General features: G+C 39.2%; 1 protein-coding gene across 2 annotated transcripts in view; it reads left to right on the top strand.

Moving 5' to 3' along the window:
• The window catches only part of arap2 (ArfGAP with RhoGAP domain, ankyrin repeat and PH domain 2), a 137,001-nt gene extending 112,891 nt beyond the window's left edge, over positions 1–24,110 (top strand). For both annotated transcript variants that reach the window (XM_088348474.1, XM_088348473.1), the window contains exons 25-33: positions 2,595–2,669; positions 3,223–3,340; positions 6,337–6,456; positions 8,462–8,598; positions 11,402–11,484; positions 15,052–15,087; positions 15,157–15,220; positions 20,410–20,526; positions 23,255–24,110. In XM_088348474.1, coding sequence (XP_088204600.1) covers positions 2,595–2,669; positions 3,223–3,340; positions 6,337–6,456; positions 8,462–8,598; positions 11,402–11,484; positions 15,052–15,087; positions 15,157–15,220; positions 20,410–20,526; positions 23,255–23,509 — 1,005 coding nt within the window. In that variant the 3' untranslated portion in view covers positions 23,510–24,110. The remainder of the gene's footprint in view (positions 1–2,594; positions 2,670–3,222; positions 3,341–6,336; positions 6,457–8,461; positions 8,599–11,401; positions 11,485–15,051; positions 15,088–15,156; positions 15,221–20,409; positions 20,527–23,254) is intronic.

Raw genomic sequence — 24,110 nt, 5'->3', positions numbered from 1 at the left:
GCGAATGCCGAGGACACGTCAGTTGTGCTCGTGACGTCAAGGGGGTGAACATGGATCCCCGTCAGCGAAGTTTCTCTTCATTTCGAATAAATCTTTCGGTGCATTCGCAATAGTCGCAGCAAGGCTTTAATGCTAGGACCTTAGCTTAGCCTTTTGGCTGAGAATAAGAGTCCCGGCTCCTAAGCCTTGTAGCGTATTATGAACTGATCGATAATGGAAAATGAATAAAGAAGATAGCAAATAACCCTCCCCCCCGTCAGCGTAGTGACCTCGTCTTAATCCATTTTTAGTCTTGACATTTCTTTTCATGATAATAAAATAAAAACGATGCCATAGCATGAAATATTGATCTTCACGGGACTGTGTCTTGTGCGGTTATGATTATTACAACCCGGTGCCGTGATTTGCATCTCCTCGTTACAACAACCACATTTACCTCGTTTTATCCCACTTTAAGGAATGTAATGGCGAACATATAACCTAAATCACTTCGTCTTGCATTTGTTGGAAATGTAATACAATTTAAACCATTCCGGCATTGTTATTGTTGTGAACGTTATCGAACGTTAAATCCTCCCCCCCTCGCATGAACGCGCATTCTGCTGCGCTTCCAACGAAAGCGATCGTATTCTATATAAAACGCTTATCAAAACTATAAAGCGAGATAATTATAACAATTGGGAGATCCTAGTCTATATAACACGTTTATTTAAACAATAAAGTGCGATCGTATTCTACAAAATGCGTTTGTTAACGTGAATGAAAAAGTCACGCGAGGGGGTGGGGCGGTGTGGGTGTTGCGTGGGAGTCGGATTTGGGCACAACACCGGCTCGGGAGCTTTTATACCCGTGGTCCACACGAGAAAATGACGCAGAAATGACGCGATGAGGAAGCGGAACAGTCGCCGGCGTCTGTTTTGCGGGCATACCACCGATGAACAGTGGGTTGGCCAATTTTGCGCATTTTCCATCCCGGGCAACCACGGGCAAAAAAAAAACGCAAAATTTGAGTCGTGATTCAGCCGCAAACGGCTGTGTGACCGGCCCCATAGATCCACTTCACCGGCTTCTGTCGAGACGGTTTCTAGCTACTGTCCTGAGTTTAATGGTACATAGCTGTGCCGAGTGACTGGCAAACTTAGTCGTCTTGTTGGCGGACTGCTACGCGCTGTGGTGCTAGAAATTGAATTAAAAGAGTGAGCATCCAATGGAAAAGTGGAAAGAACATGAGCAACTGCCGGCTATTGTCGGTGGATGTAAGTCGTAAATTGTATAATTTAATCCTGTTTTTCCCAAATATGTATTGTTCATTTTTAAGAAATTTAGTTTTTTTAAAAAAAGCTGATTTTTGTTTTATTAGGTTCCCTGGCTATATATCATTTTTTTCAGAATTGTTTATTTTTTTCCTCTTTTTTTTCTTTTTTTTTGAAATGTTGTTTTTTAAAGTATTTTCTTTTTTGTTTTCCAAGGATTTGATTTTCAAGTTTTTCTGAATTCATTTTTCCAATTTTCCAAATAATTTTTCTGTTTTTGTTTATTTTTTTTTTATCTGTAATTCTGTTTTTTCTATTTTTCTTTTCTGTTTTGTTTCCCCCCCAAAATATTTACTTACGGCTTTTACAAAAAAAGATTCTCCGACTTTTGAAAAGTAGGGGGAAAAAAATCCGCAAAACAGAAAACAAATCGTAAAAAAAATTGGCTGCTGTCAAACCCGTATCTAGTTACTGTACTGAGTCTAGTGGTAAATTACTGTAGCAGCTGACTACCTAAAATAGTTGTGTGTGTTGCTGGCCTGATACGCACAGCGATTCCAGAAGTTTTATTGAAAGAGTGAATATCTATTTGAAAAATTAATATTCGCTGGGAAAAAAAGGCCATCTGCTGGCCTTGGTCATCCAAGTGGAGTTAAGTCGATCAGGTCATAAGTCAGACATTAGTTGTATAACTGTGTGCCAATGACTTGTAAAAATAATGTGTGTCCTGGTAATGGACAGGACAAAATAGGACAACATAACCTTACATTGCATCAACATGGGATTTTTTTTTGGGGGGAGAGCAACAGTTCATTCAATATTCACATGTTTTGAAAAACATTACTCTCTTGATAACTCTATAATAAAATGATGATTTATACAAATCATAAATGAGAGAAGAGAGAGAGAGAGAGAAGGAGACATTTGTTTCTATAATAACAAACGAGATTTATATGAATAATGGAGAGAGAAATTTGTTTCTATAATAAAAAACCAAGATGATATAGACAAATAATAAACACAGAAAGAGTGAGGGAGAGCGAGAGAGAGAGACATTTGTTTCTATAATCAAAAAACGAGATTCATACAAATAATAGAGAGAAATGTGTTTCTATAATAAAAAAAACCCAAGAGGATTTATACAAATAATAAACAGAGAGAGAGAGAGGAATTGGTTTCTGCTGATATCATCGGAGGTGGTGATTTTTTATTGTGATTATCAATTTTTATATTAAGTGTTACTGTTGACAAGAAACCCAAGCCGCAAGAATGCATTTCATGAAGTTTACCCTGAAATGAATTTTTAGTGACCTTTTTTTTGGTTCTTATTTACGGATGTAGTTCTCACCAGCTGGGGACTTGATCTTGGATGTGTACCTGGAAAAACGAGGGCCAGAAAATTGCTGTTTGATCAAGGTACCTAAGCGCATAATCCCACTATGGTTTTCACATTTGTAAAGTGCAATTCAGCTTGTGGCGATGCCATGGCTGCCTCATTTTGGAGTTTAACACATTTCAAATTGAGACCGGGTGGAAAAATATGTTGGCCTGGAGAGGGATGGGTGCCACCAGGCTGTATCTGACCAGGACACAGAGGAAGTGGTTCCCCTACTACCCTTGTGGTTAAGGGATCCAACCAACCATATGCCCAATGCTAAATGTCTGCTTTTGCTTTTACGTATGACATAATAATTTGTGTACTTAAAAGTCTTACTTTTGTGCTAATCTGTATTGTTCATTTCTCCATACAGTAATACTGCTCACTGCTATTAGGTTGCACCTAAATAAAAATGGTGACTTTTATATAGTAGGACTGACCTAATGTCTCTCTTTCCTAAAGAGAGCACCAAAGTTGCCAACATTTTTATTGTATATATTATGAATACCTCAGAGCTGATATTTATTCCTCTACCGTACTGATTGTGAAAGTGCAAAGTAAAGGAACAATAGCTTTTTAATTTTGTGGCAGGTTTGGCCCAGCATGCGCTCGGCCGAGCTCGCCGAGAGTGGGCTCCGTATGCGCCGCGTCTCCTTTGATGCCGCCGACGCGTGGACCGCCTTCGAAGTCATTGAGAACGGCGAGTTAGGTACGTTGCGTTCTTTAACTCATTCGATGCCGTCATGTTTTCTTTGAGTGCCAAATAGTAAAAATATTTTTTCATGTTTTATTGTAAAAAAAAACTATTACAAAGGGTTTCCCGCTGCTCATCAGCAAGTATCAAGCCTCTGGGAATTGTTTCATTATGATAAATTACCAGTAGATAGTAGGAGTGTCTTTGATAAGATCTTTGTCCACACATCGAGGAAGCCCAACTTCAGAATGTAGCTACCTTTTCCGGCGAATGAGTGTGTTTAGGCAACCCTATGAGGCGAGTAGGGGTAGTGAAGCAGTGTGGTGGGAGTCGCGATATATGGACAATTAATAATGGGGGGTTAACTCCTCAGCAGACCTTATTCCTTAAAAAAAAGCGTCTGGTCAGAGATGGATGACTGGTCAGAGAGGGATGACGTTTCATGAATGTCCGCAGGAACGCTGTGATCACCGGAAGGCAAATGTAAAAAAAAAAAAAAAAAAGCACCGAAGTGAAAGTTCTGCTTTAAATGCATCCGTTCACAAAAAGCTGTTTTGTTCAGTTTTCTTGGAAAGTAGTATTTTCAAGAATGTTCAACTGTTCTTTACTAAACAATGGTAAAAGCTAAAAATGTACTTTTTTCTCTTACAAAAGATGAGTGTTGAAGCTTTGATGCCAATATAGCTAGGGAACTTCATTTTCTATAGGCCTTCAAATTGAGTAGAAATGGCAAGAATTGGCAGGCACCAGCTCTCCCAAATTGAGAAAAACGCCTGGCATTGAATGAGTTAACGGGAAACCAAGAGTGTTGTTGATGTTGTCTCGACTCAAATTTAGTCTTCAGACAATGAAGTCCTAAAATCAGGTCAATTAAAATGACTCCAAAAATTGTGTTTATAAATACATGGTGTCCCAAAAAATTTATGCACATTTTAGCAGCTGATAACCCAATGATTTATTTTTTCTTTATAAACAGAACCTATTGAACTGATGGATGGCAACCAGACTTGACTTTGTAGAAAGGAAATGTATTTTAAAATGGTACTGGAAGTATGAAAACACAATGAATTCCTGGTAAATTAACATGATAGTTGATCATAACGTGTGGATTTTCAGGTCCCAACAAGGTGCAATTGTGCCTGTTAATCAGACCATTTAATTTGAATGAGGCCTCATCGCTCCACACAATCTTTGTGGGAAAGTTCTACAGTTACTCGCAATACTGTACTATTTGGTTTGGATCATTGTCATTAAGAGCATGGATTAATCTCTGAATGTAACTTCTCCATTGACAACATTTCATGATCTGATGGAAAGACGATTTAGAAATGCCTACTTCAAGACTGGCTTGCCACAAAGACTCTTGGAAGTCGTTTAATCGTTTTCAGTAATATTTCTTCTTTTGTGGGGCTTTTCAATGTATCTGGTCTTGTAGGATCCATCTTATGGATATTCTGAACAGTTCCACCAGGTTCAAACTCTAATTCGAGTGATGCTGACTCCTGTTGGTGGTCCTTTCTTAAACTCCTTTCTTAATTATCTTCATCATCATTATTATCATTACTCTCTGGTCCCCGAAGTCCAAAATCAAGAGCCTTCAGCTGGTACAAAATGCTGCAGCGAGGCTTTTAAATAAAATAAGAAAGTTTGATCACATGACCCCGATTTTGGCTAACCTGCATTGGCTCCCTGTTAGCTTAAGATGTGATTATAAGGTTCTGTTGGTATTATACAAAATCATGCATGGACTTGCTCCCTCATATCTTTCAGATTTAATTTCCCCCATGTTCTGGTTCCGAGCCTTCGCTCTGAAAACGCTGGTCTACTAGTGATCCCAAGAGCCAAGAAGAGATCCGCAGGTTCGAGAGCGTTCTCCATCCGGGCCCAGGTGCTGTGGAATGCTCTTCCCCCTGAGATTCGCTCTGCAACCTCAGTGGAAATGTTTTAATCCAAGCTTAAAACACACTTCTACTCTATAGCATATGAATAACCTATATTTTATGTTGATAATATCTGTATTATTTGCCCTCATGTAGGTTTTAGATGAGAGGATGGTGTCATAATAGTCTGTAGTTTGCAATAGTCTTTGATCTGTGCAGCCCTTTGAGACTGATTAAGGGCTATACAAATAAACATGACTTGACTTGACTTGACTTAATTATCTTTCCACTTCTACTGTTTTCATACTTCCAGTAGCATTTTTGAATAAATGCCCTTTCTGCAAAGTTGAGTCTGGTCGCCATCACTCGGTTCAATAGGTTCAGTCAATAGAGAAAGAGTTAAATAATTCAGTTATCAACTGCTAAAATGGATAAACATTTTTGGGATACTCTGTACGAGCAGAAAACTACACAATTAATGATAAAGTAAGTAACATAAGTATTGATAAATCAATAACAAAACAGCAGACTCATTGCTTGTCGCTTATTCTTGCGCTGGGGAATAAGAACAAGTGATCAATAATAAAGACCATAAAAAATATGAGGAAAAAAATGAATATAAAAATGAAATACTTTTCATTCCATTGTTAAATTTGCAAGTTGCAAATCGCCACATATTTGCAGCCCTTGAGCCATTAAGTGGTATTTTGGGAGGCCGTCTGAAGATAAGGCCTAGTTAATATTTTTCTGGTGAGATAACAAAAGAGATAACAGTGATACTGTGAATACGTCACACTGCTATGGCTCCTCTTATGTTCTTTTACCTCCCCAGGTTAGGAAGAAGTTGGGAGTGGAGAAGTGTGCTGATAGTGTTACACCCCGATCTCCATTTAGCAAGAGATAATTAGTCTATTTTGCACATGAGTGTGTTTTTATAATCATATCTTGATCCGCTCAAGATAACGTAGCTGCCGCTGAAATGAGGAGAACAACGGCGTTTTGTTATGCGCTCCGTTGCAATTAGCGCGGAAATTGAGTGCCTGAGGCTCGTTTTTACCATCAATAACCACATTGTTTTCTTTCTTGTTTTGCTTTTTTAATACAAGAAGTTTATTTCTGTATTTGATTCAGAGAGGCCGTTGCACCACAGCGAGAAGATTCTCGAGCAGGTGCTAGAGTGGAGCACGCTGGACTGTCCCAGTTCGGCTTTTCTGGTTCTCAAGAAGTTTGTTGAAGCTAAAGAAGACAAAGGTATGCCCACAGAAACCCGCTGATTGTTGGGGCAAATTATTGTCATTTGTTAATTGACTTTAGATCAGTGGTTCTCAACTGGTTTGTCTTGACAAGCTATAACTCAAATCAAGACTATGTATCAAATGAAAGGATTGCCCAATGTAACGGAGAGATAGTAGAAAATATTATATTGTTATTACCAAAACTTCTTCAGGTTCTGTATATACTCGCATATAAGCCCACATTGCATAAACGATCACTAAAACTGCTTTAAAATAGCCCCATACTAAACCGTTTTCGTACTTAAAATATTAAAAAATAATGTACCTTAACAACAATAATGACCTAATTTTGTGGATGATAAAAACCAATATATGTGTTAAAAGAACCTAAAAATATAATAGTTTTGAACCATTTATTGTACCTTCAAGCAGTGCTTCAATGGCAGATACTTGTAAATAATTCTCATATTTCGTTCGTCATTTCTTTGTTCGACTGGATTCTGGTCGTCAGTGATTCCTTTTTTCTTTTCTCTTAAGACTCATTTTTTTGAGGCCGAAAAAGGGCAAAAACAATCAAAATAACAAAAAAATGAGGCGTGGTTCCTTTAAATATACAATTTGGACGGTTTCTATTGATTTTTTTTGCCAGAGAAAAGGGCAGCGATCCACTAAAAATGGGTTTGCGACCCACTTTTATGTCCTGACCCACCAGTTGAGAAACACTACTAAAGACTAGAATAACAAAAACATCTTCAAGGGGTTTTGACTATTTTTTGTTTAGTTTTTTGTTTTTGGAACTATTTTCTTTTGCAGTTTTTCCTGATTTTCAGTTATTTTTTTTAAATTATGTTTTTCTGTTTTCTGAAAATGTTGTTTCTGTAATACTGATTATTTTCCCTTTGTTGTTCGGAGGGAAAATGTTTTCCAGAATATCTGTATTTCAGCCTTTCTTGGGGGAATTTTTCTTTCCAAATATCTTTGTTCCTACCATTTCAGAAATGTAGTTGTTGGAAAACAAATATCTATGTTTTCTCAATTCTCTTTTCTAGTTTTTCTAAATAATTTCTTGTTTTTTTTATTTTTTTATTTTTTATAGGGTTGTTATTTTTTCAGAAAAAATATTTTTAGTTGTTTTAAAAAGTGTTGTTTCTTTTTTCTTACTTTTCTATACATTTTTTAAAGTATAGAATATTTATCTTTATTTAAAAAAAACATTTTTTATGTCCCCCCCCCAAATATTTTTTTCCTTTTTTATTCAATACTTTTTTCTTTCTTTTTTAAAAAGAAAAATCATTTGTATATCTTTCTGAGTATGTTTTATTTTGTTCTACTGGTTTTATTTTGTTATTTTCTGAATGTATTTTTCAAGTTTTTGGGCATACAGACGCTGCCCTACTTATGAACAAGAGAGGTTCCGGACGATCGTTCGTATGTTTAATTTGTTCGTAAGTTGCTTAAGTGCTCTATGTTGTATGTTTAAGGTTTATATAAGTATGTTTAAGGCTTGTATAAATAACTTGTATTGTTTTGTACTAAAAAATAAACATTCCATAAAATAATATGTTCTAGAAAGATAAATAAAGTTGAGTTGAAACTACTTTTGGAAGATGCGCTTCAAGATGTCCTCCTACGTGGTAAAAAGTGGCTGAAAAAAGTGTTCAGGCCATTTTCTCAACCGCATCAAGCTTTCTTATTCAACTCTCATTTCAAAAGAAACGGCTCGCCTCTTCTTTACACTTTACCGGTTGTGGCGAGAAGAAGCACTACAGTACTGTCCTGTACACGGAAAAAGGTGCACACAATACAAAATTGATCTTACAGCAATGTCCTGATTGTTTTCGACATCCCGATTTTTTTTTCGTATCTTATGTTTTTCGTAAGTCGAATTGTCATAAGTTGGGAAGCGTCTGAATTTATCTGTTTTTCATTTTTTTTTCCCGTTTTATTCCAAATATTTTCCTTTTTTTAAAACAAGCTTTTCTGTAGTTGCATTTCACCGCAGTTTGTTTTCCTCCCCCAAGTGGACCTGCAGCAGCCGGTGAGAAGCCAACTTCTGAAGTTCACCGATGGTTGCTCCAAGCTGCTCTCCGGCCACAAGTTCCAGGACAAGTTTGTGGTTTTACGTGGCCAGACGCTGCTTATCTACAGAGATTTTAAAGTGAGCACACCTTTATATTCCATTTCGTAGGTTAACTTATGGAGTCAAGACTGCATTGGGTTGAAAAATTGCCTAGAGACCTACCCAATTTTTCTGCATGTGTATTTATGAATATATACACATTAAGACATCAAACTATTATATTACTTTGTATCATCATTTTAAAATAGATTAGTTTTATCAAATTGGTATTGAAACACTCACAATTCAAGTAAAATAATATTTTAGGTCTCTGTTTTAAGAACTTAGTTTTGATATTTAGTTTTGACGCAATTTTATAGTATTTTTATTGTATTTCTTTTGGATTGATTTTGAATTTTTTTGTCATATTTCCTGTGTTTTAACAGGCGCTTGAAATTCTTAAAAAAAGCTTGAATTTTATTGGTGTTTTAGTCAACGATTGAAAAGTCCTGGAATTTTCGGTGAAGTGCTTGTCCATTCTTGAAATTGGTGTCATGTTTAACAACAAGTCTGCTCAAAAATGATGCTGACCCTGCTCTCTGGTGGCTTTGCTTTGCCTTTGCATTTCTTTTTCCTTCCTGATTTACATCAACCGGCATTAGTTTGTATGACATTGCCCTACGAAGTGTCATCGCCCAAAAGGGGAAGTGCATGCTACATGATAACATGGCACTATAAAATGTGTATCAGTGCTAGAATTACATATCAATTTTAGACATTTATTATGTGCTATAACAAAAAATTAAGTTAGCGTTTCCCAGTAGTAAATTGTAATGCAAATGTTTCCTGCAACTGAAAATGAAAGCTACTTATTCCTGTTTTTTTTTTAAAATTCATTATTACCCAACACTTAAATGGGGAGAGATTTGTTTCAAAATTATTTGCACAGGTATTGGTTGGATCCAGAAATGTAAAATAACAATAACAAACAAGATGGATATTACAGATAAATATATTTGTGGATCTGCAAAATACTTGATTCACACTGGATTCCTTCTTTTAACGGTACTAAAGAAATCAAATTTGGCCATGAAAAAGGTTTTCGAACCATGTTTTTACCACTTTTGTTTGGTGGGCCCTATTAAAAAGCCTGACGGATGGCATGGGGCCCACATGCCGCAGTTTGCCCACCCCTGCAGAAAACACTCGCCCTGTGGTGGATTTTCACATTTACACAACTTGTTGACTTCCATCTGCTTTATCCCAGTAAACTTTATATAATGAATTGAAAAAAAAAAACAGAGTCACAGCTTAATTTCCCCCGTGCCAGGGAATTGTCGTTTCCTCCAGTTTTCGTACGGATGGAAAATCAGCCAAATAATTCCTGCTGACTTTCCATAAAACAAAAAAAAAAAAGTGCATTGGATTATGTGAGGACCGGCAGGTAAGTTTTCCCCGGAGGCTTTTTCTTCTCGCCGTGTATCCGCAGTTGAAACATGGGATTTGTCATGGCGTGCAAGGAAGTGTTAATAATTAAACAAGGTGCCGTAATCCTGGCGGGAAGGAGAGCGCCCGTGGCTACCGGTGGCGCCCTGTGCGCGAAAAAATGGCGCTTCCACTTAAGCTTTTTTCATCTGAAAATGCAACTAATTACCTAACAACAAGCGCCGCTTTTTTAAAAAGCGGTTCGTACGGGTGCTTGAAATCCTTGTAAATGCTAGAATTTAATGTTGTGTTTTCAAGGAATGAAAAGCGCTCAGATTTTGGGCGAAAATGTAAATAGTCTGCATTTATATGGCGCTTTTCAAGTCAATGAAGACCTCCCAAAGCGCTTTACAATTTGCTTCTCATTTTTCCCTTTTACACACTAACTAACCGATAGCAGCGTCAGCCATGCAAGGCAACTACCTGCTATCGGAGGCATTAGGAATTCAGTGTCTTGCCCAAGGACACTTCGACATATAACATGGAGGGGCCAGGAATTGGACCTGCGACTTCTTGATCAAAAGATGTTCGCTCTGCCTCTAATGCCGCCTCAAATGATGTCGGTCAAATTGTTGCCATGTTTCTCAACAAGTCTGCCTAAAAATGATGCTGACACTGCTCTCTGGTGCCTCGTGATTAACACCAGCTGGCATGACTTTGTACAGCATTGTCTTATGAAGCGTCATAGTCCTCTATGGGTCGCGCCCAATCGGACAAATGCATGCTACAGCTAAACAGGGGCTATGAAATGTGAATTAGCAAATGGATTACGTATCAATTATGAAAATTTATTCTAGGGCGTACAAAAAAATTTAGGTAGCGCTTTTCAGTGGTAAATTGGAATGGGAAGAACTTACTACAACTAATAACGCGTGCTTCATATCTGTCATATTTACCCAACACCTATATGGGGAGAGATTTGTCTCAAAAAATATATATTATTTCCAAAAATCATATGGCTTGATAAATGCACACGCACTATTATAAAAAAAGCATGTGTGAATCACATATATATTTGTGGCTTTGCAAAATACACTATTCACCCTGATTTCTTCTTTGAAATTGAGAAATTGAAGAATTTGGTTTTGAAAGTCCTTAAAAATTGCTTGAATTTGTCCACAAAAAAGGTGTACAAACACTGTAGTGATAGCATGATAAGTTAGAAATGCATATCAAAATAGCGCTAAAAATTGCGCTAATTTGTAACAAAAAGTAGTATTAGTTAGCTTGAAAACGGTCAGAGACCCCTGCTCCAGAATTTGCTGAGCAAACTCTAAGGTGTGTTGTTCTCAGTTTCTCCCTGCTGGCAGAGGAATTAAGAGTCTGTGTCTCTTCTTCCTTGGCATGAACTGCATGAAATGTCTTATTGAACCTGACAGAGGTTCACCTAGCTAACATGCCTGCGTGTGTTTTTTAGAGCGCAAAAGCTGAAAAGGAGATCCATCTCAAAGGGGCTAAATGTTACCTGGGCCTGAAGAAGAAGCTGAAGCCTCCAAGCAGGTAGCCGTGCAAAAAAAGAAATTTGGGTTTGAGTCATCGCTGACTAGGGGTCCCTCGGTTCAACGGGAGCCGCTTCGAGGCGAGTGTTTTTTGTGTGAATCACGCTGCACGGGGGTGGGGTGTCTGACTTAGGCAGCGGCGGCGAAAAAAGAGCGAGACAGCGCAGTTTCATGGATAGACTGTGGAGTGGGCTGGGGGATGCGCTCGAATGAAGAGCAGAAAATCCAGAGAGCGCCAGCCGACAAGGGGGTGAGGAGCGGCGGCGTTTCGCTACTTCATTAGGCCTGGCTCTTCCTGTGTGAGTTTGTGCGTTATGGTATGTTTGTGTGTGCAAGAGCGAGAGAACGTTTTGACTCGATCCTGCAGGCTTGCTTCTCCCCTGCTCCTCATAAGGCTTCCAGCCTCCACCTCATTAGTTATTTTCTCACCTGAAGGAGACACCGGCAAATGCCTTCTCATATCATGTGTCCTGCGTGGGATTGCAATGCTCATTGGATTTTTTTAAACATCACATTTGCTTTAAGATTTTATTTTGGGCTTCATCTGATTTCCTTCGCTATAAAACCTCATGGGATGCCCATGTTGCACAATACCTGTGTGCCAAGTAAAGACAATCCTATTTGTATAGCCCTGCATCACAGAGAGTCTCAAAGTGCTGCACAGGTCACAATTATAACATCCCCTGATCGGAAACCTGCATGCAGGCAAGGAAAACATCAAAAAACCCTGCATGAGGAAAATCAAAAACCCTGAGAAGGAACCACACAAAAGATAGTCCCCCATCTAGGATTAACATCCTGCGATGGATGTTGCTTGGGCACCGGATCACAAAACATGATCAATATCAACAATAAACCTAAGTAATAACTGAAATACTTCAAGGAGTCTAAAAAAACAACGACAAAGCTCCCCCTTTCAAAGAGCTTGTCAATGCAGATGAGGACATGCCTCAGGTACAGGAGCTGGTCCGCTGACTCATCCTGGTTCATCCTTCTCCCTTTCTCTGCCATTAGCCAGGCAGCAGGAATGGACAGAAAAATAAAAGCATAAGCTATCGAATATACTGTTTTTTATGACCATGTGTGCACCATGTTAAAAGGCGTAGCCTCCATAACTGGTTTTATTTTCGGGCGCACCTTATTATTGGGGTGGGTTCCCTCTGCCGCGGCCGCCTTAAAACGACACAGGGAAGCATAGAAGTGTGCTTATTTAAAAATACAGCAGGAGCGAAACTGAGTTTGGTTGTGGTCTATTTACGTATTTATTACAAAGTAAAACACACGGATAAAACAACATTTAAAGAAAGAGCACCCTAGTGATACGCACAACGGAGTCTGAAAAGTATTTTGCTCGATGATCCACTGCTCAAGATATTCCTCTAACTCGGGCTACCTCGCCTTATTTACACAAAAGCTTGGCTGCATATTGTTGACCCGTGGAAGCTCGTTTTTCAGCTACCTCAACTTGCAAACACAAAAATAATCACATGATAAATGAAAATCTAATAAATTCTGAACACATTCATATTTAAATATCTTAGGAAAACGCTCATATAAAAAATTACAATGCAAACATAAGACAATTTGGCACACTTTACCACATAGCTCCTTAGGCAACCGTCTTACTTGCCTGTACTAAAGTAAAAGGCAATTATTAAATTGTGTTGCCAGAATCGTCGCTATTGTAAAGATAATCATACTCACCAACACTACTGCTTAACATGTTGGACTACTGAAAAAATGAAATGAAAATGAAATGATCTGCATTTATATAGCGCTTTTCAAGTCAATGACTTCCCAAAGCGCTTTACAATGTGCTCCACATTTCCCAATAGCGGCCTTGTATTGCAGCCTTGTAAGACGCTAACCTGCTTATTGGGGGTATTAGGGGTTCAGTGTCTTACCCAAGGACACTTCGACATGTAACACGGACGAGCCGGGATTCAAACTGGGATCTCTTGATCCCAAAACGAGCGCTCTACCTCCTGAGCTACTGCCGCCCAGCTGTTGGCATTCCTCTAACTCGAATTTGTCCTTCAACTTATTAACCGATAGCTTTGTTAGTTTCCCATCAAACTCATTGTTTTGTCCATGCTTTTCTCCCCTTTAAAACGCTCACCGGTTAAAACAACCCCCCTCCCCCCTGATTTTATCAAATTTAAACAACAAATAAATTAGTTTGACTCAAGACTAGTATTTTAATCTACAGCTGCTTTATTTTGAGGCAAAACGAAGTCTTTGCATGTGATTAAACCGCTCCGACAATCACGTTCGATTCCCATTTTGTTCAAAGTTTGCCTTTTTTTATTTAAGATTCTGGAGATGGATTAAGATTTTCACGTAAATATAGTGTGCACAATAATATTAACCGCTTTGTAGGAATATTATTGAGTGCTTTTATGTAATACGCTTTCCAAAAAGCCAGAAAAAAGTGGTTGGAAAAAATCATTAGAGTAAGTTGATGCAACAAATGACACAATGGACCATTCAATCCGAATGCTGAGCTAAAAGCTGCTAATATTTGAGCAATAATTATCTGCAGTTTACTACCAGATTTACCAGAATATAAGGCAGACCTTCAAACCCCTATTTGGCCAAAAATTTGAAAGCTTGCCCTATATACCGCAAAATACGCCGTACAAGATGGGAAATGCATACAGTCATTATTAATATGCATTATCCTACAAGGTATTTGAGCAATGATTGTGCAACGATATATCAAATTGATTAACAAGGCTGGCTTCAATAGCAAAACATTGTAAGCAATGGGAATTGAACCAGAGTAGAGGCGATAAGGGCGACACTTTTTCACTGGATTACCAGTGGTACAAATGAAAGGCAACAAGGCATTAGACCTCATCTCATTATCACATTATTTTTACGACGCCAGGAACAATGATTTGCATAGTGCATTCTGCTAGATTACACAGTCTCTCCACGTCTTTACCAACTAATGTTGGAGAGGGTAGAAAGTCTTCCAACAAAATACTATACAAGCTGTTTCATGCACGCATACATATTAAACCAAGAGGTTATTGGACGTGGCAGCATATATACCTCCTTTTTGCAGTATAAGGCGCACCCTAAAAGCGGAGAGACTGTTTACCCCATCAGAATGCACTATGCAAATCAGTGTTATGGAACTGTGTAAATAAAGTAATAATGGGATAAACTCAAATGCCATTTCATATGTCATCTGTACTACTGAAAAGTCCCAGTGCTTTCGCCGTTGGTACATAGGTTTGATTTTTGTTGCATACACCATTTTGCAATTTAGTTTAGATACACATATGAATGAATTAGTATGTACCCGTATACAAAGGAAACACTTACTGTGGTCTTATCATAATGAACCTTACAGTCTGGTATGCCTTATGTATGACAAAAGATTTTTTGGGGGTGTACTTTATAATCTGATGAGCTTTATAATGTAGTGCCGAAAACATGTTAACCCTTGTTTGATTTAACAAGTGGCTAATTTTGGTTTCTGCACGACAACATGAAGTTGAAACATTGGATGGATGTAAAAAGCCTAACAGCGTGTGCTTTTTCTCCTCTTTTTCAACAGCTGGGGCTTTACAATCTTCACAGAGAAACAGCAGTGGTGAGTCAGTGAATCATTTTCCATTGATGTTCACGTCCAAGTAATGCAAAAGCCACCTTCCCCTTGCAGGAGTTTCTGCTGCGAGGAGTGGAAGGACCAGGTGGGCTGGGTGACCGACATCATCAGGATGGAGGTACATCAGGTCTCCTAGCAAAATACAAGATCAGTGAGGGAAAGAGAAATTAACACAAGACACCGGTGTTTGATAGGCATAAACGAGAAGTTTTTAAGGTGGAAAAACGTACATATCATCTTACAAGGCAATTTAGATTAAGAGAAAAACGGGCGAATGAGTTTGTATGGTATACGAACTTTACATGATTGACATGCCTGTTATGTAACATATTGAAATTTATCCAGGTAAGGGCCCGGTCACACAGCCGTTTGCGTCTGTATCGCGGGTAAAATTTTGCGATTTTTTTTTTTTTTGCCCGTGGTTGCCCGCGATGGAAAATGCGCAAAATTGGCCAACCCGCTGTTCATCGGTGGTATGCCCGCAAAACAGACGCTGGCGACTGTTCCGCTTCCTCATCGCGTCATTTCCGCGTGTGGACCACGGGTATAAAAGCTGCCGAGCCGGTGTTGTGCCGAGAAATGCATCTCTGCCGAGATTTGCATCCCCTGGCTACTATAACCACTTTGACCTGGTTTTATCTCACTTTTATATCACTTTTCAGGAATGTAATAGTGGACATATAACCAAAATCACTTTGTCTTGCATTTGTTGGGAATGTAATACAATTTAAACCGTTCCGTCTTTGTATTTGTTGTGAATGTAATCGAACGGTAATGCACCGTATATAAATCACTTTTGAGCAGGTAACATGTTTATTTTGCCCTTTTCTATTCAAATCGCTCGTATTGAAACTGTCATGCACTCTACCATAAAGCTTATTTCAGCATAATAAGCTTTATGGTAGAGTGCATATACGGTGTGCATTACCGTTCGATTACATTCACAACAAATACAAAGACAGAATGGTTTAAATTGTATACATTCCCAACAAATGCAAGTCGAAGTGGTTTTGGTTATATCTTCGCCATCACATTCTCGAAAAATGATATAAAAGTGAGATAAAACGAAGTAAAAGTGGTTATAGTAGCGAGGGGATGCAAATCTCGACAGGGATGCATTTCTCGGCACAACACCGGGCTGTAGAAATCATAACCGCTCAAGACACAGTCCCGAAGATCAAGATTTCAAGCTATGGCACCGAAGAAGCCAATGTTATTATTGTAATAGTTTTTCATTTTTATTTTATTATCTTGTTATGAAATGAAAAGAAATGTCAAGAAATAAAAATGGATTAAGACGAGGTCACTACAGTGACGGGGATCCATGTTCACCCCTTGACGTCTCGAGCACAACTGACGTGTGCTCGGCAAATCGCGCTGTATATACGCGGAGAAAGGCGTTTGACCGTCACACGCGTTACACACGCTAATTCACGTGATAACACCGCAATGCAGGCGCAGAACAAACGTGCTATGACCGTGCTCCACCCACGATTACCCGCTAAAATATCGCGTCCTACCCGCGTGTAACCACGCCCTGGCCGCGGCCGTAGCACGTCGTTCCGTGTCTGTACCGCGTCATTACCTCGTGTGTACCACGTGTGCCGCCCGCGGTTACACGTGGTCTAAAGTTTTGAGCAGCGCAAAACTTTTTCGCGCGGCCAACCGTGTGTGAATTTCCGACTGCGTGTAAAGCACGGCTGTATCTCGTCTGTATGGCGATCTCAAAGCTTCCAACAGCGTCTGCTTCACGGGCAGAAATTTCTGGCCGTGATTCAGCCTCGATACGCCCGTGAAAGGCTGTGTGACCGGGCCCTAACTCAAGTATAAATAACTTGCTTACCAAACTATCATTTTCACACCTACTCACTAAATCCAATGACATTTCATCTTTTGTGTCACTTTCACGGTAAACAATCCGTTGCTTCTGTCTTCTGGTTCTACGTTACTCACGTCAGACTCATTGTCACCACTTTCACTGTTTTCAGCTTGTAATCTGCAGAATAAGATCTTCCTTTGCGTGCCATTTTATTTCAGTTGTTTTTCGCAAGTTGAAAATATTTACTTTGGCGAAACGACGTCTTATTTTCTGAACGTTCGTGTCCTGATTTGGAAGAAAAGGTTTCATTTAGCCAGAGTAAATATTTTCAACTTGCTCAAAAGTAATTGCTATACAAGATGAAAATTCTCTGTGCTTTACTGTTCTATTACATCTCCTCAAAAAAAGAGATTCAAAGTCATTTTAGTGACTTATGCGCGAGTTAGATATGCTTTGGGGTGGGGGGTATTTTTCGGCACAGCGGGGCAAGGTTAAAATTATCAACACAGGCATAGGGCGCCATCATGAGGTTTGGTGTGAAAATAACATGTAAAGTGATGAACAGCACTGGTAATAAAAAAAATTCAATTATATAATTATGTGTTAACAATTTCTCAGAAATTTCTCACTGGAGTCGAACCCCTGGCAAAACTGTGAAAAAAAAATTGAGTCGATAAAATACGGTACTCACAACATACAGCCCAAACTGAAATTGCGGTATTCAGTCTCAAATCTTTAGAAGTTTACGGACGCATAGTTGAGGTTGATGCTGTCATTTTTGTTTGTTACCACTTGAAAAACTATCCTGAGCAACTCTCAGCAGAGATTATATTCATGTAGAGATGCCTCACTCTGTTGGAAAAATGTGTCTGGCGATAATACTTGACAATGCAATTCATTGTCGACTTTTACTATTATCAATTTTTGTTGACAAAGTTGACCAAGCACAATTTTCCACTCCGCAGTATTTTATGTGCTGCTGTTTATCAAAACACAATAGTTTGTTGCCTTAAAGCTGTCCAAATGGTTCTAACCCGACTGAATCTCTTGAAAATGAGCCGTTGTTTTTTTTTCTTCCCGGCAAGATGCACACGTTCATAAAACACGCCGTTCCAAACTCCATCACTCCGAGCCGTCGAAGCCCGCCGCTTCATGGCGGCGTGCAGACATTTCATTAGTATTTGTCCCGCCTCCTCCCTCCTTTCCTCCCTTACTGGCTTGCCTTCCTTTATGGGAACTCGGCCTTGTTTATCACAGGTGCTCACTCGGTTAAAAGCCTTTTACCGCCCTCGCAAGCAAAAAGGCCAGCGTTGGCAGGTCCTGATTGATCTAAAGGGGAATTCAATTTTTCTGTTTCTAAAGCATTTGGACGTAGCACTCAGCAGGATGATGAGTAAATATGGGATCACACCAAAATGGTTGAAGGCTCCTCTCTGAATGTACTTAAAGGGGCAGCAGCTCCCGTGTTATTTTCGATTGTTCTCAGTTATTTTCGATTGTTCTCAGCTTAGGGATGCTGCTGGAAAAGTGAATTTCCCTTCGGGGATGAATAAAGTATCTATCTATCTATCTATCTATCTATTACCTAGCTTCGAGTGTTGGTAAGAAAAAGTTCATTCACTAAAAATACAAAAGACAATATTGATTTGAATAATAATTAAAAATACATAAAATATTATTTAAACATGCTCTGAGTACCCCTTAAAAACAAAAACCTTGCGAAAGGCTTGGCAAAAAAATTAGAAGTGCACTTTGGTCATTTTGAGGCTTAGCAGTTTGTATTCTTCTTTACTTTTTGCAGCACTCGTTTTCGGTTGCACCACACAATAATGCAACATCTAGTGTTCGACTGTTATACAGTGTCCCTTTAATCGAAAGACAACTGAAGCTGAGGGGCAATGTTTTTTTTTGTGCTAGCAATGACAAAATTCTTCATACTCTAAAAACTCTAAAAATGATCCAAGCGTGGACTAAACCATTACTTGAGATAACTGAATTTTTTTGGGTTGTCTGAAAAAAACCAAAAACTAAATTGGTAAAAAAACATTCCAGCAATTTGTTTAAATCAATTTCCCCCAAAGTTGGGTTCTTTAATTAACATATTGATTAAATAAATCCCCCCAAACTGCATCAATTTATTTAAGGATTAAAAAGATTGTCTGTTCTTTTAAACTGAAGAGAATTAAAAAAAAAACAAAATGGTCGTTTCGTACAAAAATAAATCAGCAATCCTTTTTATTTATTTATTCATTTTGGTTTGTGTTTATCTTTATTTGAAGAATTTGATTTTTTTTTTTGTTGCAAATTCACATAGATTTATGTTAAAGTAATAATGATAAAAGAACATTCACAATATGTGTCAATGTTTATAAAAATACCCTAAAGCACAGGTGTCAAACAGGCGGCCCGCGGGCCGGATCAGGCCCGCTAGGGGGTTGGATCCGGCCCGCGAGACAAGGCTCAGAGAAGCGCAAGAGAAAGAGAGCTGTAGGTTGCAATAGGTCCACTTGATGTTGCCAAAGCCTGGTGGCTCTCACAAACGCTGCACTTGGATTTCTCTCTCTCCAATTTCTCTTTCTCTCTCTCTCTTCCTCCATTTTTCTCTCACTCTCTCTAACTCTCTCTCTTTCACTCTCTGTGTCTTTTTTTCTCTGTTCCTTTTGTCTCTTTCTCTCTATGTCTTTTTACCTTCTTTGCTCTCTCTCCATTTTTTTCCTTTATTCTCTTTCTCTCTCTCTTGCTTTCCCCTTCTGTCTTTCCCCTTTTTCTCTTTCTCTCCTTCTCTCCTCTTTTTCTCTCTTTCTGTCTCTCTTTGGATTTCATTCTTTCTTTCCCCCTCTCTCACTATTTCTGTTTTTATCTCACGCTCTCTCTCTCTGTCCGTCTCTCTTTCTCTCTTTCCCTTATTTGTCCCACCCTTTCTCTCCCTATCCTTTCTCTTATTTCTTTCTCTCTTTTTTTTTCTTTCTCTCTAATCTACTAAACCGGCCCCCGAGAGAATGTTTGTTCTATCGTGTGGCCCCCGAGCTTAAACGAGTTTGACACCCCTGCCCTAAAGGTTGTGTGGTTGGTACAAAACAACTAGGCAAAAAACATTTTTTTGGTATAACTTTATACATTTTGTATTTTTTTTTGCCTTTAAAGTATTTTTTACATGGCCCAGCAGTGCCATGTACAATCTTGTTGCATACGTTTCGCAACTTTGATATCAATGACAATTTAAATTGTCAAACTGAGAGAGCTTTACCCTTTTACCTGTTATCAAACGTTCGCGAAAGCAGTTTCCATAGCAACCTGGCAACCACAGTCCACCATTTTGTAGCAAGGTGCAATTGGCGGTGGCAAGTAGCTATCCACGTGCGTTCAACAGCACGTCCCAGCAGACTGAGGATAAGAAAGACGCTTTCGCGGGTCGAAAGGCCAAGCGCTTGGTTGACTGTCTCAAAAAGTCCCTTCAACACCTCGATGCTCCTTTTCCCCACTTGCAGTTTGGCTCTGACCTGGGCCCAGGGTCGGGGGACGCCACACTTCAAAGTGCCGCCAAAGGGGGAGCCGTAGCTGGGGGCAGAACACGCCTGCAGCAAAACTCTGTTTCCAGCAGACAGGTGAGTCTGAGCACCCATCCGTCACGCTATTGATTTTGGAACTCCGATAACGGACATCGCTGCAAGGGATACAACCTCCACTGCAGTGGTAAGAGAACGGCCCCTGAAACACATTTCGTGTTTTATTTTCAATTGGGTAAAAAAAAAAAAAAAAAAAAAAAAAAAAAGAAAAACCACTCTGTACTCAAAAAATTACATTCACAAAAAAATTCATTAGAAATGATGCTAATTGCTAACTAACTCACATGCATACCTATGGCATTCCTTGGATATTACAACTACGCCTTCAGCTCCATGCCGAATTAGTGATATGTTGTTCGCGAACGTACCCTCATTACTCCTACCTAATATGTTCCACCCTAGACAGCTCTGTTAAACGTACGATAAAACCGGAAAATTATAAGGGCTCTTTGAACTCAGTTGGGCATATTGACTCATAGTTAATCGATAAAATATTCTTTCAACTTTTGTAAGGACACCTCAAACAACGCACATCACCTTTGCATTAAATCATTGTGGTTTAGGCACACATTTAAATAATATTTGGGCCCAAATCTTTTAAGTATGTTGCTATTTTAAAGCGGTTTTAGGTCGGTTCTAAAATGCTTCTCTCTCACTGCCTTTTTTTATTATCCACCCCTCATGGTTTTTCTTTGTCTCTATGCCTCTCTCATTCTCCTAAGGTGCCGTTCAAAATGCTTACGTACTGCTGCTGTGGTTTATGGTCCAATTTTGAACCCATCAAAAAGACAAACTCTCTTAAAAGGTTCCTGTCAACTCTTGAAAAAAATCAGTAAATAATGGAAAATTAAAAATGTAAAAAATAAAAATAATGTTAATGTTTGTACAATCTTATTAAAGACAGGCTTTAATTTGTTATTATAAATCACTTTTCCTCAAAAATTCTCACAAATGAAATGTGAAGTTTGGGGGTTGTTGTTGGGCTCTGTCCTGCAAATCAATTTAATTGGTTGGGTTCGGGCTTTAATCCCCACAGACTTGGGTCGGGTTGGGTGGGGTTTTTTAGGCCCGATTTTACTTCTGACACACGGTACCAATTACAAATGAAGAACTCAGCAGATCAACATTTCATTGGGTCATTTTGATTTTTCATGCTTCAGCAAAAACAATGATAATTATATATATATATAATATATACTGGACTGTCTCAGAAAATTAGAATATTGTGATAAAGTTCTTTATTTTCTGTAATGCAATTAAAAAAACAAAAATGTCATACATTCTGGATTCATTACACATCAACTGAACTATTTCAAGCCTTTTATTATTTGAATATTGCTGAATTTGGCTTACAGCTTAAGAAAACTCAAAAATCCTATCTCAAAATATTAGAATATCATGAAAAAGTATACAAGTAGGCTATTCAACTAATCACCTGAATCATCTAATTAACTCGAAACACCTTGCGAGGGTTTCCTGAGCCTTAAAAACACTCAGCTTGGTTCAGTAAACTAAATCACAAGTATGGGGAAGACTGCTGATCTGTCTGTTGTCCAGAGGACCATCATTGATACCCTCCATCAGGAGGGTAAGACACAAAAAGAAATTTCTCAAAGAGCAGGCTGTTCACAGAGTGCAGTTTCAAAGCAAATCCACAAAAAGTCTGTTGGAAGGAAAATATGTGGCCGGAAACGCTGCACAACCAAGAGAGATGACCGCAGCCTTAACAAAATTGTGAAGAAGAGCCGCTTCCAGAATTTGGGGGAGCTTCAAAGACAGTGGGCTGAAGCTGGAGTCCAGGTATCAAAAGCCACAGTTCACAGACGTGTCCGGGAAATGGGCTACAATAGCCGTATTCCCATGGTCAAGCCACTTCTGAACTCAAGACAACGGAAGAAGCGTCTGACTTGGGATATGGAGAAGAAGCACTGGACAGTTGCAGAGTGGTCCAAAGTCCAAAGACGCTGGAGAGGAGCAAAATCCAAGTTGCTTGAAATCCAGTGTGAAGTTCCCACAATCAGCAATGGTTTGGGGAGCCATGTCAGCTGCTGGTGTTGGTCCACTGTGTTTCATCAAGTCCAGAGTAAATGCAACTGTGTACCAAGAGATTTTAGAGCACTACATGCTTCCATCTGCTGAAAAGCTCTATGGAGATGAGGATTTCATTTTCCAGCATGATCTGGCACCTGCCCACAGTGCCAAAACCACCAGTAACTGGTGCACTGACCATGGCATCACTGTCCTTGATTGGCCTGCTAATTCCCCTGACCTGAACCCCATCGAGAATTTGTGGGGTATAGTTAAGAAGAAGATGAAAGACACCAGACCTACAAATGCAAATGAGCTGAAGGCCGCTATCGAAGTATCCTGGGCATCAATAACACCTCAGCAATGCCACAGGCTGATTGCCTCCATGCCACGCCGGATAGATGCAGTAATCCGTGCAAAAGGATTCCCAACCAAGTACTGAGTGCATCAATGGACATTTTCAAATGTTTGATTTACTTTTGCTGTTATAAAATTATTTTTTTACTTGGTCTGAGAAAGTATTCTAATATTTTGAGATAGGATTTTTGAGTTTTTTTCAGCTGTAAGCCAAAATCAGCAATATTCAAATAATAAAAGGCTTGAAATAGTTCAGTTGATGTGTAATGAATCCAGAATGTATGACATTTTTGTTTTTTTAATTACATTACAGAAAATAAAGAACTTTATCACAATATTCTAATTTTCTGAGACAGTCCAGTATGTATGTATACACCCTCAGGTGACAACGGATAAGCGGACTTCAATCACCTTGGGGAGCACCGGTCCAAATCCCGCTGGGTCTCGGCGATGTTTCGTCGCGAGCCCGCACCAGCCGTACCCGCAGGCTCTACCCGCTTCCCAGCAAAGCAGCCTTCGCACAGCCAGCAGGTGGTCCAGCCCGGCGGGCAGGGATGCTAAATTGCCCCCAAATCTTTTGAGCGAACTCAATTCAGTGCTGAATGCGACAGGACGCAGCGCCGCCGGCACAGAGTGACTGCAAAGCGCCAAGCGTTTGCCCACATTTGCTAGCTGGACCTTGAGTTTGCAGTCTTTTCTGATGTCATATCACCACCGTGGTCAGTGGTTAGCTTGATGATCCAAGTATTTTCCAAAAGTTGACATCAGTTTGATAGTATATCAATCCGAGGAGGACTAAGCTCAGCATTTTCTCAAGTCAAATGACACTAAATGGTTTTCTTCTTCCTCAGTCTTCAACTTGAACCCTTTTTCTCGGGATCCAAGTTTTTCTCAAACAAAACGTAGATTAGTCTTAATTTAATTTCACTTTACATAGCCTGCTACGCGGGCAGCAACTACAAATCGATAAAATTCATTAAAACTGATCATTAAAAGCTCTTACAACAAATTTCGTTATCGATTCGTTGTGTTTGCACGATTTTTGCCACTCATTACATTAATCCAATGCAAATATGAGTGCAGATGATGGTACATGCTTCCTTTTCTAGTACTTTCCCCAGCGGAGAGCCCCTCATGAGCATTTTTATAAATACAAAAATATCTTATATTTGCATAGCATATATTTGTTTGCCCGGCAGCACGGCGGCGCAGTGGTTAGCGCTTGTGCGGCACAGTTC

The sequence above is a fragment of the Urocampus carinirostris genome, chromosome 11 (genome assembly GCF_059441175.1).
Source record: "Urocampus carinirostris isolate Australia breed hairy pipefish chromosome 11, RoL_Ucar_1.0, whole genome shotgun sequence".
NCBI lineage: Eukaryota > Metazoa > Chordata > Actinopteri > Syngnathiformes > Syngnathidae > Urocampus > Urocampus carinirostris.
This window is presented reverse-complemented; position numbering and strand designations above follow the sequence as displayed.